General features: G+C 43.8%; 1 protein-coding gene across 2 annotated transcripts in view; it reads right to left on the bottom strand.

Annotated features, from left to right (window-relative positions):
• The window catches only part of ST3GAL5 (ST3 beta-galactoside alpha-2,3-sialyltransferase 5), a 62,611-nt gene extending 50,394 nt beyond the window's left edge, over positions 1-12,217 (bottom strand). Inside the window, exon 1 of one of the 2 annotated variants that reach the window (XM_074992286.1) lies at positions 12,082-12,217. Coding sequence is in view for 1 of the 2 variants with exons in the window: in XM_074992284.1 (XP_074848385.1) it covers positions 12,082-12,124 (43 nt within the window). In the remaining variant the exon portion in view is untranslated. The remainder of the gene's footprint in view (positions 1-12,081) is intronic. The other variant, XM_074992284.1, reaches the window with a different exon arrangement.
• Positions 12,218-17,540: the final 5,323 nt, after the last annotated feature.

Genomic DNA, 17,540 nt, shown 5'->3' with positions numbered 1-17,540 from the left:
TCTGGCCTCCTGCACACTGCAGACCACAGACCCTCACCTACTCACTCCTGTAAACAGATTCCTAACTTCTGGCTGCGTTACTGAAGTCCTCAAATCCTGATTTAAAAACACTTAAATTTGCAAGTGACCTATGTCCTATGCTGCAAAGGAAAGCAAAAACCCCAGGGTCTCTCACAGTCTGGCCAGGGGGAAAATGCCTTACCAACTCCAAAGTGTGGACATCAGTTATAACTGGGCATGTGGGCAAGAGCCAGCCAGACACCTATGAGAGACTTCTCTGTAGTGACTCAGAGCCTTCACCATCAATGACCACTGTAGTTATTTGCTGGAAGCAATCTCCAATTGGCTACATACCACAGTAGGCCATCTCATCATATTATTCCCTTCATAAACTTATCAAGATCAGTCTTGAAGCCTGTTAGGATTTTTTGCCCCCACTACTTTCAGCATGATCCACTGTATTCTCCTCATTATCACCTTTCAATTTTCATATTAAATGTCTCATCTTCTTTCAATTTGACTAATAATTTCCCTTGGGGAACTATATCAAATCACCGACTGAAATGCAAGTATATGAAATCTACTATGTCTCTTTTGTCTTAAAAATATATATTCTCACAGAAGCAGATCAGGTTGTTCTGGCCCACTATACCTATTGCAAGGTTATGTTATATTTTATCCCAATTACCTCTATTCTTCAACTATTTTTTCTTTCAAAATTTGCTCCACTATTTGGCAGATAATTGAGGTCTTGAACATATTACAGGTTGAACCTCTCTAGTTTGACACTCTCAGGACCTGACCAGTGCCAAATGAGAGAATCTGCCAGATGCCAGGAGGTCAGTATTTCATTGCTCAAAGAGCCGCTAGTTGGCCACCCCTTGTCTAGCAGAATTAGCAACATTTCCATTAGTTACTGGGCTCTTAGAATACATATATGGCAAAATTGCAGCTAAATAACAGAACATTTAGGGATTGTCTACACTACCTTCCTAGTTCAAAGGGAGGATGGTAAGTAGGGTGTTGGGAGTTTCATAGAATCACAGAATCATAGGGCGTGAAGGGACCTCAGGAGGTCATCTAGTCCAGCCCCCCTGCTTCAAGCAGGATCAACCCCTACTAAGTCATCCCAGCCAGGACCTTGTCCAGCTGGGACTTAAAAACCTCTCTAGGCAACACATTCCAATGCTTCACCACCTGCCTGGTGAAGAAGTTTTTCCTAATATCTAACCTACACCTTTCCCTCTTCAGCTTCTGACCATTACTCCTTGTTCTGCCATCTGACACCACTGAGAACAGTTTCGCACCCTCCTCTTTAGAATCATAGAATACTAGGACTGGAAGGGACCTCGAGAGGCCATCGAGTCCAGCCCCCTGCCCTCATGGCAGGACCAAGTATTGTCTAAAAACCATCCCTGACAGACATCTATCTAACCTGTTCTTAAATATCTCCAGCAATGGAGATTCCACAACCTCCCTTGGCAATTTATTCCACTGTTTGACCATCCTGACAGTTAGGAACTTTTTCCTAATGTCCAACCTAAACCTCCCTTGCTGCAGTTTAAGTCCATTGCCTCTTGTTTTATCCTCAGAGGCCAAAAAGAACAAGTTTTCTCCCTCCTTCTTGAGACACCCTTTTAGATACCTGAAAAACGCTATCACGTCGCCCCTCAATCTTCTCTTTTCCAAACTAAACAAGCCCAGTTCTTTCACCCTTTCTTCATAGGTCACATTCTCTAGATCTTTAATCATTCTTGTTGCTCTTTTCTGGACCCTCTCTAATTTCTCCACATCCTTCTTAAACTGCAGTGCCCAGAACTTGACACAATACTCCAGCTGAGGCCTAACCCACGCAGAGTAGAGCGGAAGAATGACTTTGCGTGTCTTGTTCACAACACACCTGTTAATGCATCCCAGAATCACACTTGCCTTTTTTGCAACAGCATCTCACTGTTGATTCATATTTAGCTTGTGGTCCACTATAACCCCTAGATCCCTGTCTGCTGTAGTCGTTCCTAGACAGTCTCTCCCCATTCTGTAGGTGTGAAACTGATTGTTCCTTCCCAAGTGGAGCACTTTGCATTTGTCCTTATTAAACTTCATCCTGTTTACCTCAGACCATTTCTCCAATTTATCCAGATCATTTTGAATTATGACCCTATCCTCCAAAGCAGTTCCAACCCTTCCCAGCTTGGTATCATCTGCAAACTTAATAAGTGTACTTTCTATGCCAATATCTAAATCGTTGACGAAGATATTGAACAGAACTGGTCCTAACACAGACCCAATTGGAACCCCACTTATACTTTTCCAGCAGGATCGATAACCATTAAGAACTACTCTTTGAGTACGGTAATCCAGCCAGTTATGCACCCACCTTATAGTAGCCTCATCTAAATTGTATTTGCCTAGTTTTTTTAATAACAATATCATGCGAGACCGTATCAAATGCTTTACTAAAGTCTAGGCACACCACATCTACCGCTTCTCCCCTCTCCACAAGGCTCATTATCCTACAAAGAAAGCTATCAGATTAGTTTGACATGATTTGTTCTTTACATATCCATGCTGGCTGTTTCCTATTACCTTACCACCTTTCAAGTGCTTGCAAATGATTTCTTTAATTACCTGCTCCATTATCTTTCCTGGCACTGAAGTTAAGCTGACTGGCCTGTAGTTTCCTGGGTTATTCTTATTCCCCTTTTTATAGATGGGCACTATATTTGCCCCTTTTCCAGTCTTCTGGAATCTCTCCTGTCTCCCATGATTTTCCAGAGATGATAGATAAAGGCTCAGATATCTCCTCTATCAGCTCCTTGAGTATTCTAGGATGCATTTCATCAGGCCCTGGTGACTTGCAGACATCTAATTTTACTAAGTGATTTTTAACATGTTCTTTTTTTTTTTCCCCCCAACTTCTAACCCTACCCCTTTCCCACTATTATTTATTTATTAATGAAGTGCTGCAGTGCATATACAGCACTTCATTAAGCTAATTCTCCCCCACAGCAACTTCGAAGTGCCAGCTCGCATGTTTTGAGGAGTAAAGGGACTTCGAAGTTGCCTAGGCACTTCAAAGTTTAACACTTCGAAGTTGCCACAGGCAGGGAATTTGCTTAATGAAGTGCTGCATACGCACCGCAGCACTTCATGAATAAACTCCCAACACCCTACTTACCATCCTCACTTCAAAGCAGGGAGGTAGTGTAGACAGAGCCATTACAGAGGGAATGGTGGCTGTAAACAAATTTTACGGGACCACAGGAAACTTTGCAACACCCATGATAAGTGGTCATCTGACAAACTAAAATCATGCTTGATTACAGATGTTGCCAGATGAGAGAATGTCAAACTAGAGAGATTCAACCTGTACTTACAAGCCTATAGTTTCAAATTTTCCTCTTTTCTTAAAATTAGGAACTATATTAGCAATCCTCTCATTGTACGTATGTGTCCCAAGTTTACAGGTTCATTAAAAATCCTTGCTATTGACCTTGCAGTTTCATGTGTTAGTTCCTCCAGTAATGCTGGATGAAGATTATGTAGGCAGCCCCGCTATTAAAGCTATGTCTATACTAGCCATAGGTGTTGACCACCAATACTCATTTTTAGCTATGCCAATTGCATAGCTTAAATCGAATAATCAGCTCAAGTTCAATGTCTGTCTACATGGAATGATGCCAACGGGAGTGTTTTCTCCCATCAACTTTCCTTAATTCTCACACAAGGAGGAGTTCTGGGGTCAACTGTGACACTAGAAAGCACTGTTTCACACCTGAGTGAAATAAAATCCAGGAAGATGAATCCTGAGGGGGGTCAATCTTGATGCTAATGCAGCTGTAGCCTTAGTCCCATTCAAAAGTTGGAGTTTGACTGCCACCTCAGATGTGGTAATTTTTACTTCCATACCCTCATTTCATTAGCCTTGCTGCAAGTACCCTCCAAAACTCTAAATTAGCCTTATTAAAAATTGAGACAAAGTGTTCATTTAGGTGTTGGGTCATGCCTAGATTATTTTTAATCTCCATCTTTCATTCCTTACAGGCTTCTGCTTTCTCTTACTAACCTGTTTTGAGATGCTTGCTCAACTGGTTTGGCCTGCAATACTTTCTTGTGATTTTTTTCCCCCTCTAACTCAGGATGCAGGCTTCAGATAGTGTCTGCAACTACTTAAAGCAGTGCTCTTCATGCTGTGTTTTCATAATGCATCACCTCCAACCCTTATTACCAAACTTATTCTCCATAGATAAGTGTCTATAGAAACTCAGAGGGGTAGCAATGCTAATTTGTACCCTCACAAGAAATAGTCTCCAACCTGAAAATCTGAAGAAGCATGTTTTGCCCATGAAAACTAATAAATAAATTTCTTAGTCTTTAAGGTGCTACATGACTGTTTTTCGTCTAAAACAAACAAACTTTGGCTTCAAACACTCAGGCTACCTCTACACTTGTATTCTTCTTTTGAAAGAGGAATGCAAATAAGGGAAATCAAAAATGCAAACAAGGCACTTATTTACTTATCTTGCACTTCATTTGCATAATCTCTTTTCAGAAGAAAGTCTTTCAAAAGAAAAAAAAAAAAGCAGTGTAGATGGGGCTCTTTCAAAAATAAACCCTCTCTTCAAAAGAACCCTCCTCCCTGAAACAAAATAGGAAGAAGGGTTCTTTCAACTATGGGGTTTATTTTCAAAAGAGCCCTGTCTACATTATCATTCATGATATTAAACAGGTTTACAAAAAAAGCCCCCACTCTTCCCATTAAAATATGAGAAATCTATCACCATTAACCATGATTATTAACAGTGAGGGAGCTGTGCTAGTCTATATACTATCAAAACAAAAAGCAGTCAAGTAGCACTTTAAAGACTAGCAAAATAATTTCTTAGGTGAGCTTTCATGGGACAGACCCACTTCTTCAGACCATAACCATACACAATCATTGTTAATGTTTCTGGTATTTTGTTACCAATTTGCTGATAGCTTTCTTGGGGAAAAAAAAAGAATTTATACAAAATATATGAAAAATAAAAACAGAATTCTAAAACTAAATCTATATATTTGGGTACCTGCTGAATTTAAAACTATAATATTTATGGGCTCCTCCAAAATTTTCAGGCCCCTGTAGAGGATCTGTGGCCAAAAAAGTTTGGGAAACCCTGACTTAAAGGAATTCCAAACCTCCTCCACATAAAGATCCTGGAGTTCTTCGATCCAGCCTACTCCCCTTGATTTCAAACGGACAAACTTTAAAAAATGAAGGATCTTAGTTGCTTATCTATTTTTGCTTTAAGTGTTCTTTTTCTTTAACATTAGGTTTGGAAGCATTAATTTTTTATTGGAAACTGTCAGTGCAGGAACAGAGGTCCAGATTAGAAATGGGTGAACTATGGTTTTAAAACAAGTTTGACTATTACCATAGACAGGAAGTCCAAAGCATGTGACAACAAATAATGAAATCATGAGAAAGAAAAACAGTGTTCATTTTTACTGATCCTTGAAATACCAGCACTACCTTATTTAACATTAAGATGAGATAAAAGAAACAAAAAACACAGTTAAATGAATACCAGGTATAATGCTTAGGTTTAAAACACCCTAAACTGGCTTCAGCAAAGGTCCAATGACAAGCAGAGACAACATCTACTATCATAGAGTATAATATAAAAGGCAAGATTTTCTAAGTGCTTTTTGACCCTGCTTTTCCTTACTCCTCTGGATCACACCAGGATGTGATCACTGGTAGCTGATCCTGTTGTGAGTAGCTGACTGTATTCTTGCTAAAATGCAGTGAATATGTGCACATATGCTTGTATTTGTATTTTGGATGGAAACAATACCAACTGGACTTCGGACAAATAAAGAAATGCTTTTGCGGAAATCATGATAAACCTTAAACTTAGAGAAATTATTTTCAATTAATAAATATCACTCACTGTACATGCACAAACTAATGAAAAAATATTTCCATAGATGATAATCCAGATTCATAGACAAAGAAAAGTGCTGCTTGAGAACCAGAGTTTGTTTTAAGGATGTTCATTTTGTATATTTTGACATATGATCTTGACAGTTTTTGTTTTAACAGTTATAAAGTTTTAGCCTTCTGAATCTCAAGAATTAAATAACCACTGTCTGGCATACCTCATAGTTCTCTGAAACTGTGAACATTTGATAAAAAATGAAGAAAATGCTTAAAGCTGATAATTTTTCAGGACTGTGAGCCTTTAAATTAATAAAAATAAAAATGCTTGAAAATATACTTTGATAATATCCATTCAAATCAGATAAAAAAAATTCAAGTTCTCCCAAGCCTAGTTTCATTATCTGCAGCTATCAATCTTGAAAAGTTCCCAAGACAGTAAGCAGTCAGAAGTCTGTATGAAAAATGGAATGGAAGCAATGAAGTTCAATGGAAACAGTTCGGCTGGAATCTCAACTTTGGAAGCAATTCAGAGAGATGATAGCAAAATACTTCATTACTCTTCCACTGGTCATAGGAGTCAACCCTGTGGGTGCTCCAGAAAAATAACTAGTGGGTGCACCTAGTGGCACCAGCTCTCAGCAGCTGGTGGCCTCTCCAATCAACTCCTCTTTCTCCCTCCCAACACCTCTCTCCCATCGCAATCAGCTGTGCTGTGGCATGCAGGCTGTGCTGGGTAGGGAGAAGCAAGGACAAGGCCACACTCAGGTGAAAGATGGAGCTGGGTGGGAACAAGCAGGATGGAGTGGAGTGGGAGCAAAAAGAGGCAGGATAGGGGCCCACACACCCTCAGGACCCAGAGAAAGCCAATACCTGTGCCTAATACCCTATCTCCATTTCCCAGTAAGTTATCTGTGTGCCACAATCATACTTTATTAAAAAAAATATGCATATAACAACTTTGAGCTTAAGTGAAAAAGACATGGTAAAGCACACACAGCATAAGGTCTTCCCTTTCTTCAAATGCACTGGCCCACTGCCTTTTTCAAAGGGAAGAAAGATTCACTGTATAAAAGACAAAAGTATGTTGGTGGTACTTGTTATCTTTGGGAAAATTAATAGCAATTATCAAAAAAAAAAAAAAAGAGTTTGCAGAAAAGATGTCAAGATTTTCTACAAAATGGAAACCACTACCTGTAATTTTGATTAGGGCTGAAATTCTGTTGTAGAAGTTTAAGCAACAGGAAGTGTTGACTCTGTAGGGCGTTTCTCAGAAAATTAAAAAGGAGAAAAAATGTTATGTTCTACATCAGTGTTTTGTTAATTATTCCCATACCCCAGGTTATAACAAATAAATAGTTTGTGTAACCAGGTTGCCTGGTTATAGACATCCTTGCAAGTTGGGATGTTCACCTCATCGGTTCAATAAAACGTGTATATCTAACACCTAAGAAAAGGTTTTTTAAACCACATTAGACATAATAAAGGTTTCACAAAATTATGGAAGGGTTTTGTACCATTTCTGATTTGCTGAAACAATATTGAACACATCCTCAACTACACTTGCAACTGAACAACATTTTCCAGACCACCTGCTGCCTACAGCAGGGGTGAGCAAGCCTTTTACACTGGACCCCATTTTTCATCCCTGCAATTACCAGAGTCCTACCGCATCCCCATTCTGTCTAATGTAATCCACACCAATAGAAATTTCAGTTACGTTCACGTGAAAAAAAAAAAAAAAAATCTCCTTTGGCACATGTAAGAAAATACGTATGTAGAATGTAAAAACTTTATTAATTGGTATATAAATGTGAATACCTGAATAAAAAAAAAGTAACATATTCAACATTTTTAATGAGCTGGATGAGCCTGAGACCCAGCAGCTGATCATGCTACATCCCCCATATGAAATTTAAAACCCCCCAGGAGGGGGCCAACCCACCACTTTGAGCACCCCAGGCCTATAGCATCTATTATTTCTAGTGTAGACTAAACCAGGACAAACTTGTGCTTACTTTCAACCTCTTGCCATCCCACTGATGCCCATACTCAATTCTTCCAAATCCCATGGTGGAGACAACCTTTATTAGACCTCAGATAAATATTTTACCAATAGATTTTGAAGAGCCTCAATGTGAACACTGTGCTTGAGTTAATAATATTCTGTGTGTTGTTATGGATAGTTCATTTGTGAACCAAATTTATTCTACTATGCCAAAGATACTACATGTAATTGGAGACCTAAGACTCAGGCCTTTGGCTAGTCTAATTTTAGAATGTTACTATCAGAATTTAACTAAAAATTTAGGTACATAAAATAAGTTGTTGGTTTTTTTTACAAAAGCTAAGACCAAGAGAAACATTTCCATTATCTCCTTTAATTGCAACATAAAGTATTTTAAACAAAAATATTCCCTTGTACTAAGTCTCAGCATGTAAGAACTTGAAAGTGAAGCCAATTTATCACTCTCCAGAAACAAAACAAAAAAAAGCTATGCAAATTATATTTTAAGTTTCCATTTCTGTTCATCTAAATTGCCATTTGCAATACTGTACACGAATACATTTCTAGCCTTTATAATATCTCTGTAAATGGGACGGAATTAAGAACAGGCACATTCTGATCACTCTGGCAAATTTTCAGAGCTGAAATAACAGAAATAAGAACAGTATCTAGGAAGGAAAGGATTGTTTTCCCACAACAAATTCTTATAAACTTCCCTCCTGCCCCCACAGTTTTAGAAATCAAAAGTACTATTTTACGGATGTAAGTCTGAAGGCCAAAGCACAAAAGATAATCTAGGAGGATGGTAATTCTGTTTAACAGCCTTAGGGACAACGGAGGCCAGGACAAACTTACGTTTTGGCACTTGCTGAGTTTAAGAACAGCAGGACGGTGCTGAAGTCATATGGATTATCTCCCAGCCCTGAAGCCAGGCTGGATTGCTCAAGGAGGAGCTGCTGAATCTGAGCAGCCCAGGTCTACCAGTTTGCAGCACTCAGACAGCATCCCCGTACTCCCAGAATCAGAGCACCCTGGGCAGTTGTCCTGGTCACCCACTTATACGGCCAACCCTGACTATTAAATAGAGCAAGGGCCAGGGAAATGTGTTTTATTAGCAGAAAAAAATATTACTTTCCACTTTGCCTCTTCACAGCAGCAAATATGCAAACAAACCATATATTCAAACGTAAATATATCTGTATTTCAGGGGAAACCCAAAACAATGTAAGCCAAAAAATGTTCTCTTCTCAAAAATAGCACTAAGAAAAACAACTATCTTCCACCATCTGTTACACACATCTACAAACTTGTCAAGTCTCTTTTATTTGCAGGAAGCCTTCCTCTTTAGACCAAAAGCAGTTTTTAAAATCTTGCTATCTTTTATGATAATAGGTTCTGCAAATTTCACATTCATCTGAAAATTTATTTAGTCTGACAGCTGAGAATCCAGTAGAGCCAGAAACCAATTTAAAGCACCAGACCACATGACAGAAGATATGCTACGAAAAAGATTTTACTTATGTTTAAGCACAAAACATGCAGTAGAACAATTCTATAGTATGCAGTCATGTTTCACCCACTGTTTCTGGCTGGCAGTAAATTCCCAAATGGAGCTTGCTGCAGCTTCCACAATAAAAGAGCAGTGCTTATTTAGTGAGATATATTCCAACTACCAGTACTTTGGGTTTCTGTGGCTGAGAAATACAGCCGTCCCCTACTGCACCATCACCTATTTAACTGCGTATGTTCCAGCCATCTATCTTGAAAAGTTACAATTGCAAAAAAAGTCAAGGGGTTAGAAGATCCCACAGCAAGTTTCAGCTTTTGTGACACAATATAACAGGTACCAGTGATGGCACAGCTAAAAATCTGATTTAAAGAAGTAAATTTACCCCATAAATAGTATTTTCCTCTGAACCAAATAAACTGCTCTTCACAAAATGCATTCTACAAAACTGAATCCCCCTCAACCTACAACATCACTTCTCAAGACTCTCCTCCCCCTTCCCTCTTACCCACTACCCCCACAATACCCTTTTTACAAAATCTCTACACCTTCATTATTAGTCACCTACATCAAAACTTCTTATGTAGCCCTCTACAGCCTTCCCCTAATACAATGGAAGCCCACACCACGCTTCCAAAGACACTTACAAACCCAGTAACAACCTCCACAAACTCTCCCAGAACCTCACAGCATCCACACCTTCCCAGTAACCCATAAAAAATTATGTAACTAGAGTGTTTGGGGAGGAAAAAAAAAAAAATCAGCTGAGCTAAAGCTATTAATGAATTCTTGTCAAATTCTCTAAATATTTTGATTTTTTTTTCTGGTTTGACCAAAACAGTTTTTTCCAGGTTGAAGTCACAATAGAGCTGAAGGCGAGGGGGGGCGGTGAAGGGTGAGTGAAGAAATCATAGAATACTACAACTGGAAGGGACCTCAAGAGGCCATTGAGTCCAGTCCCCTGCCCTTATGGCAGGACCAAGCAGCATCTAGACCATCCCCGATAGATGCCTTTATAAAGTTTAATCCAATGTGCCATAGCCATTGGGCTGGATTGTCTTGTGTGGGGGAAATCTCAATCTTTTCTACTGAAGCTATTGCACTTTGTATAGATAACAAATTAATCATTGAAACAGTGACTGAACTTGGGTACTCCACATCCTGGGTGAATGCCCTTATTCCCCTGGAGCCAGAGTCCTTCCCTTATCAACTGTTCCTATAAATAACTATGAATTCATACCAGGAAAAGAGAAGGAGGATCTCTCTATAGCCCAGAGATCTAGGACATTCGCAAAGCATATGGGAAATCCAAGAATTATTTTCACAAAGTAAAACAGTTTCAGCAGGGGAGAGACAGAGACGAACACCAAAACATTCAGCCCAATGGTTAGGGCACTCTCTGCCATGTATCAAACTCAAATCCCTTCTCCCCATCACAGACACGAACAGAACTTGAGTTTCCCACACCCCAAGTAATTTAGAAGGCTAGCACAGCCAGCCAACTCCTCCATCTCCCCTCCCATTTTATAAGTACAGCCATCCTTTAAAAATATGTGAAATCAAAACCAAAAAATTACTTGGCTTGAAGAAAATGTTTCATTCACCCCCACCAGAAATGCCTTCTGATTGTGATATGCCAAATTTTTTTAAAATACATATTTTCAGTTCAATCCAAAAAAGCATGAAGATTTTTTGAGAACTGCCACAGAGAACTGAAAAAGATTAACTAAACTCTGCCCACAGCATTCCTAAGCCTTCTGAACACCATGCTCATACCAACCCCCCCTGCGTCCCCGGACACACGTCATAACATCCCCTGCTAAACAGAAACCACCACCCCAAGACTAACACGCCTACATCCCCGTGCAACAGGCAAGAATACTCCCTTCCCAACACTCCTAAAATCTCTTACAGAACCCCCAATATCCCACCATCAACCCCCCCATAATTCTCTCCAAACCTCAAAATATCCCCCTACAAAATCATCCCAAAGCCCTACAGCACAGAATACCCCAGCCCTTACATAACCATCTGGCCCTGCCCCAACATGCTCTAAAATCCCGTTACCTATCCCATAGCATCTCCCACAAAACTTCTTCCCACAACCCCCGCGGCTGCCAATACTAAACGCTCCCAACCCCCGGAAACCCCCAACTTCCCCAAAACGCAGCCCTCCCAAGGCCCCCTAGCTCCCCACAGAACGGACGCCCAACCACCTCAAAACACTGCCCCACCACCAACGCCCCATAACCCCTACAGACAACCAACCCTCACATCGCCCGTAAAAATCGCCTTCCCCTACACAAGCCCCTACAGGCAACCATCCCCCAGGCATCCCCCAGCGAGGCCTCAAAAGCCCCTCCAGGCAATCAAACCCAGCCCCCCAACCTCCCCAGCCCCACACCACCAATCACCATGAGCCCCTACAGGCAACCAACCCTCAACCCTCCACCCGCTCACTCATCCCAGCCCTCAGCACCGATGCGCCTAACCCCCTAAAGGGGGCCAACCCCCCGCCCCATAACCCCCTAAAGGGGGGCAGCCCCCATAACCCCCTGAAACCAACCAACCAACCCACCCCCCAGGTCCCCAGCCCCATAAATCCCCTACACGCAGCCACCCCCAAGCCCACCCCGCAGCCCCTACCTGCGCTGGGCTCCGCACCAGCCCCGCCGCGGCTCCTCCGCATGGGGGCGGGCGGAGAGAGGAGGGGCGCGGGGTGCCGAGCAGCGGCTGCGCCGGGCTCCGCGAGCACCGGCGGCTCGGCTCGACTCAGCTCGGCTGCGGGGGGAGGGGGCGCGACACGTGGGGCGGCCCAGCCAATCGCACCGCGCCGGGTCTGCAGCCGAGCCTGGGCGGGGGGAGGCCGGGGGTCGGCGGGGGCGAGGCGCTGAGGGGACGGAAGTGGGCGGCGTACAGGAGGGGACTGCGGGAGCCGAGGCGGCTGGCGGGCCCCCAGCAAAGCCTTCACCCGTCCCCCGCGACCCCCTGCGCCGGGCCGCCGCCGCCTCCTACAGTGACCCTGGCCCTGCGGCCGGCGCGCTCGCTCGTGGGCAGAGCTGCATCCTCCGCAGCCGGGGCAGCGGGTGCTGTAACCTAGCCCCGTCCGTGCGCGGCGTTCCTCGGGGCAGTACCCGCAGCCTCCAGCAGGGGGCTACGATGCACTGCCGGAGCGGGAGTCTCCGACCCTCGGCGAGCCCTGTGCGGCGGTGCCCGCAGGACGCCAGCCCCGGGGTCCGAACCTGCTGGGGGTGTCTGAAAATCGGGAGGGGGTTTAAAAAGCATTTGGGGTCGTTCCCTTTGCCCACTCTGGCTCTTTCATTTGTATTTGCGTCATGCCTCAGGGAGGTGTCATTGCCGGGGTTACCCTCTTTGACCTTTCCGAAATGAGGACACCCTATTTCGTAGCTCAGGAAGGGAGCTTGAAAGGTCAGATCCAGTCCTGTGCGCTCACAGCAGGACCTATCGCCGTCCCTGGCACATTGGGGTGTTTGTTTTTTTTTCATCTGTTTGCCGCAGATCTCTAAATGGCCCCTTCCGGGGTTGATCTCACAACCCTGGGTGCGGCAGGCCCGTGCTCAAACCGGAGCTGTCCCACCCCTTAGAAGCAGCTTAGTGCCATTATGCAAGGCAGTGGCTGAACACGGATTTAACAAAAAACAGGCGGTCTTGTAGCCCCTTGAAGACTATCCATTTTATTGATTAGGTAGTGAGCCTTCCTGGTAGAAAAGGGCTTATCCAGGAAAGCTCATTAGCTAACTGCATGACCATCCATCCCCTTTTTCCCAGGACAGTCCCTTATTTAAGCTGTCTCACGGGTGTGCTGACTTTTAAGAAAATGAGCCAGTTGTCCTGTATTTTGTGGGGCTCCTGTTCCCCAGCATCTGGTGTTTTGAGGTGGCAGCCCCCACTGCTGGGGAGCTCCTCTGCTGGGTGGCTGCCCCATTCCCTGCTACCCCATGGAGGCAGCCCCCACTGCCAGTGACCTTTGCCATGGGGTGCCCTCTGCATTCACTGGTGCTCCCTTGCTGGTAGGTTGTGGAGACCCATCTTCCATTCCCCCTCATCAGGAGGCTAAGGAGACCCCGTCCCTGGTGCCTCGCTGTGGGGCAGCTGACCCCATCACTGAGGAGCCCTGACATGGAACAGCAGGACCCATCCCTGGAGGCTGGTGTCCGGTATTTGCCATAGGGCAATGTGGTCACCCTAAAGTCAACAGTGTGATGCTGTCACAAAAAAAGGAGACATGTTCAGGGATACATTAACAGAGCTACGTCTACACGTGAAGCCTACATCGAAGTAGCTTATTTCGATGTAGCAACATCGAAATAGGCTATTTCAATAAATAACATCTACATGTCCTCCAGGGCTGGCAACGTCGATGTTCAACATCAACGTTGCGCAGCACCACATCGAAATAGGCGCTGCGAGGGAACGTCTACACGCCAAAGTAGCACACATCGAAATAAGGGTGCCAGGCACAGCTGCAGACAGGGTCACAGGGCGGACTCAACAGCAAGCCGCTCCCTTAAAGGGCCCCTCCCAGACACAGTTGCACTAAACAACACAAGATCCACAGAGCCGACAACTGGTTGCAGACCCTGTGCATGCAGCATGGATCCCCAGCTGCAGCAGCAGCAGCCAGAAGCCCTGGGCTAAGGGCTGCTGCACACGGTGACCATAGAGCCCCGCAGGGGCTGGAGAGAGAGCGTCTCTCAACCCCTCAGCTGATGGCCACCATGGTGGACCCTGGTATTTCGATGTTGTGGGACGCGGATCGTCTACACGTGCCCTACTTCGACGTTCAACTTCGAAGTAGGGCGCTATTCCCATCCCCTCATGGGGTTAGCGGCTTCGACGTCTCGCCGCCTAACATTGATGTTAACATCGAAATAGCGCCCAACACATGTAGCCATGACGGGCGCTATTTCGAAGTTAGTGCCGCTACTTTGAAGTAGAGTGCACATGTAGACGCGGCTCAGGTGTGTTGTGAGCAAGACAGGAGAAGCCATTCTTCTGCTCTACTCTCCACTGGTTAGGCTTCAGTTGGAGTATTGTGTCCTGTTCTGGGCACTGCATTTCAAGAAGGATGTGGAGAAATTGGAGAGGATCCAAAAAAGAGCAACCAGAATGATCAACAGTCTAGAGAACATGATCTATGAAAGAAGGCTGAAAGAATTGGGATTGTTTAGTTTGGAAAAGAGAAGATAAGAGGGGGAACATGATAGCGGTTTTCAGATATCTAAAAGGGTGTCGTAAGGGCTGTGTCTACAGTAGCTCCGTAGTACTCTAGCGCAGGCACTTTGAAGTAGTGGCGGGTTAGCCGCAGCAACACACAAGCCAGCACTTCAAAGTTTTACACTTCGAAGTTGCCGCAGGGGAGAATTAGCTTAATGAAGCGCTGCATATGTACCACAGCACTTCATTAATAATCTCCCAACACTCTATTTACCATGCTCCCTTCGAAGTAGGGAGCTAGTGTAGACACAGCCAAGGAAGAGGGAGAAAGCTTGTTCTTCTTGGCCTCTGAGGATAGAACAAGAAGCAATGGGGTTAAACTGCAGCAAGGGAGGTTTAGGTTGGACATTAGGAAAAAGTTCCTAACTGTCAGGGTGTTCAAACCCTGGAATAAATTGCATAAGGAGGTTGTGGAATCTCCGTCTCTGGAGGTACTTAAAAACAGATTAGATATATGTCTGTCAGGGATAGTCCAGACAGTACTTGGTCCTGCCATGAGGACAGGGGGCAGAACTCGATTACCTCTCGAGGTCCCTTCCAGTCCTTTTCATATTCTATGATTCTGAGATTTAAATAAATAAAATGACTAGCCTTTAAAGGGCAACAGAAGTGAATGTTTTTGGTGAAAATACAGACTAACACAGCAACCCCCCTGAAATAGATTTAACATACAGGCAGCAGGTTGAAAACAAAAGGAAGTATTTCTTCACCCTATGCACAGTCAACCAGTGGGATTTTTTTCCATAGGATGTTGTGAAGGAGCTAGAGCTAGATATATTGAGAGAGGACATATTCACCAATGGCTATTAGCCAGGATGGGTGGCGAGAGTGTCCCTAATCTCCTTCTGACTGAAGCTGGGAAAGGCTGACAGGATGAATGATTTGATGATTACTTGTTGGGTTTCTTCCTGTACAACACCTGGCATTATTCACTGTCAGAAGATAAGATAAAGGGCTATGAGAACAATAAGAAGTCTTGTGGCACCTTATAGACTAACAGATATTTTGGAGCATGAGCTTTCGTGGGCAAAGACCTGCTTCATCAGATGCATGAGTGGGGTGGTGGTTTCAGAGGGGTATTTAAAGAGTGGGGTCCCAGTAAAAGAGAGGGCCAGACCTGACAAGGTCTATTCAGCAAGGTGGAAATGGCCCATTAGCAACAGTATGTATCAAAAGAGGAAAAAACAAGTCAGCTCAGACAGGGGGATATGAGCCATTGTCGGAGTCTAATGGGAAGATCTTAACACCCAGGGCAGAGAAGCTGCCTGTATAAGCTGCGAGCCACTCCCAGTCTCTGTTTAATCCTTGGTTAATGGAGTCAAATTTGCAAATAAGTTGCAGTTCAGAAATTTCTCTCTCCATTTGATTTTTGTAATTTCTTTGCTTCAGGACTGCCACCTTAAATCTGCCATTGAGTGTCCCGGGAGATTGAAGTGTTCCTCCACAGGTTTCTGTACATTACTGTTCCTGATGTCTGATTTATGTACCATTTCTTCTTTTTCTGTTAGGTCCTGTGGTGATGTCACTGGTGTAGATATGTGAGCAGAGTTGGCAGCCTGGCCCCACAGTATGCCAACATTTTTATGGCTGACCTGGAACAATGTCTCATTTCTCTTCTCCAAAATATCGGTTCGTCTATAAGGTGTCACAAGACTTCTTGTTTTATTCAAAGCTGCAGTATGGCTGCTTTTATGTTCCCCTAGAATACTGTATACAATTCTGGTATTCCATATTTATTGCCCTCATGAGCGAGATATCAATTAAAACTGCCACCACTTGTGGAAAACAGTGGCAATAATCAGTGTCATTGCCCTCTACTTGTGCCTATGAATATGGAATGAAGTGTTATTGTTTCACATAACCAAAATTCTTCCCACACCCCACGTGGGCCATATTCATAGCTGGGCTGGGAAGCAGCGTTCTGCAGAGGTGCTCCAACTGTGAAGGATCAATAAGCATGTCTTATTAAAAGTTTATGGCACTAAGGGAAGGCAGTTTTGAAAATTCTCTCTTCCTTTCTGTTATGACCATAAATGCAGTGATACGTCTATTCAGTTGGGGTTTGTTTGTTTTTTTTGTGTCAGTACATGCTGGTACCTTACTACACACGAGCAAATGGTCAGTGCCACAGTCTGCGCTGTGGTAGCTACGTGTCACCCTGACATTACCTAAATGGCTGCGTTTGGTGAGGATGAGGTCAAGCTGGTGCCAATGTTTCGATCTTGGGTGTCGCCACGAAACTTTGTGCTGGGGTTTGATGTTGAAGAAGGTATTGGTTACGCAGAGGTCATGTTGGGAGCAGAGTTCAAGGAGGCACTGTCCGTTTTCATTCATCTTCCCTGTTCCAAACTGTCCCAGACAGGATGACCAGCTGTGGTGGTCGCTGCCACTCTGGCGCTGAAGTCGACAAGGATGAATAGCGGCTCATAGAATCATAGAATCATAGAACACTAGGACTGGAAGGGACTTCGAGAGGCCATCGAGTCCAGCCCCCTGCCCTCATGGCAGGACCAAGTACTATCTAAACCATCCCTGATAGACATCTATCTAACCGGTTCTTAAATATCTCCAGCGGCGATGGAGATTCCACAAGCTCCCTTGGCAATTTATTCCACTGTTTGATTGCCCTGACAGTTCAGAGCTTTTTCCTAATGTCCAACCTAAACCTCCCTTGCTGCAGTTTAAGCCCGTTGCCTCTTATTCTATCCTCAGAGGCCAAGAAGAACAAGTTTTCTCCTTCCTCCTTATGACTCCCTTTTAGATACCTGAAGACCTCTATCATGTCTCCCCTCAATCTTCTCTTTTCCAAACTAAACAAGCCCAATTCTTTCAGCCTTTTTTCATAGGTCACATTCTCTAGACCTTTA

Source organism: Carettochelys insculpta, chromosome 4 (assembly GCF_033958435.1).
Source record: "Carettochelys insculpta isolate YL-2023 chromosome 4, ASM3395843v1, whole genome shotgun sequence".
Classification (NCBI taxonomy): domain Eukaryota; kingdom Metazoa; phylum Chordata; order Testudines; family Carettochelyidae; genus Carettochelys; species Carettochelys insculpta.
This window is presented reverse-complemented; position numbering and strand designations above follow the sequence as displayed.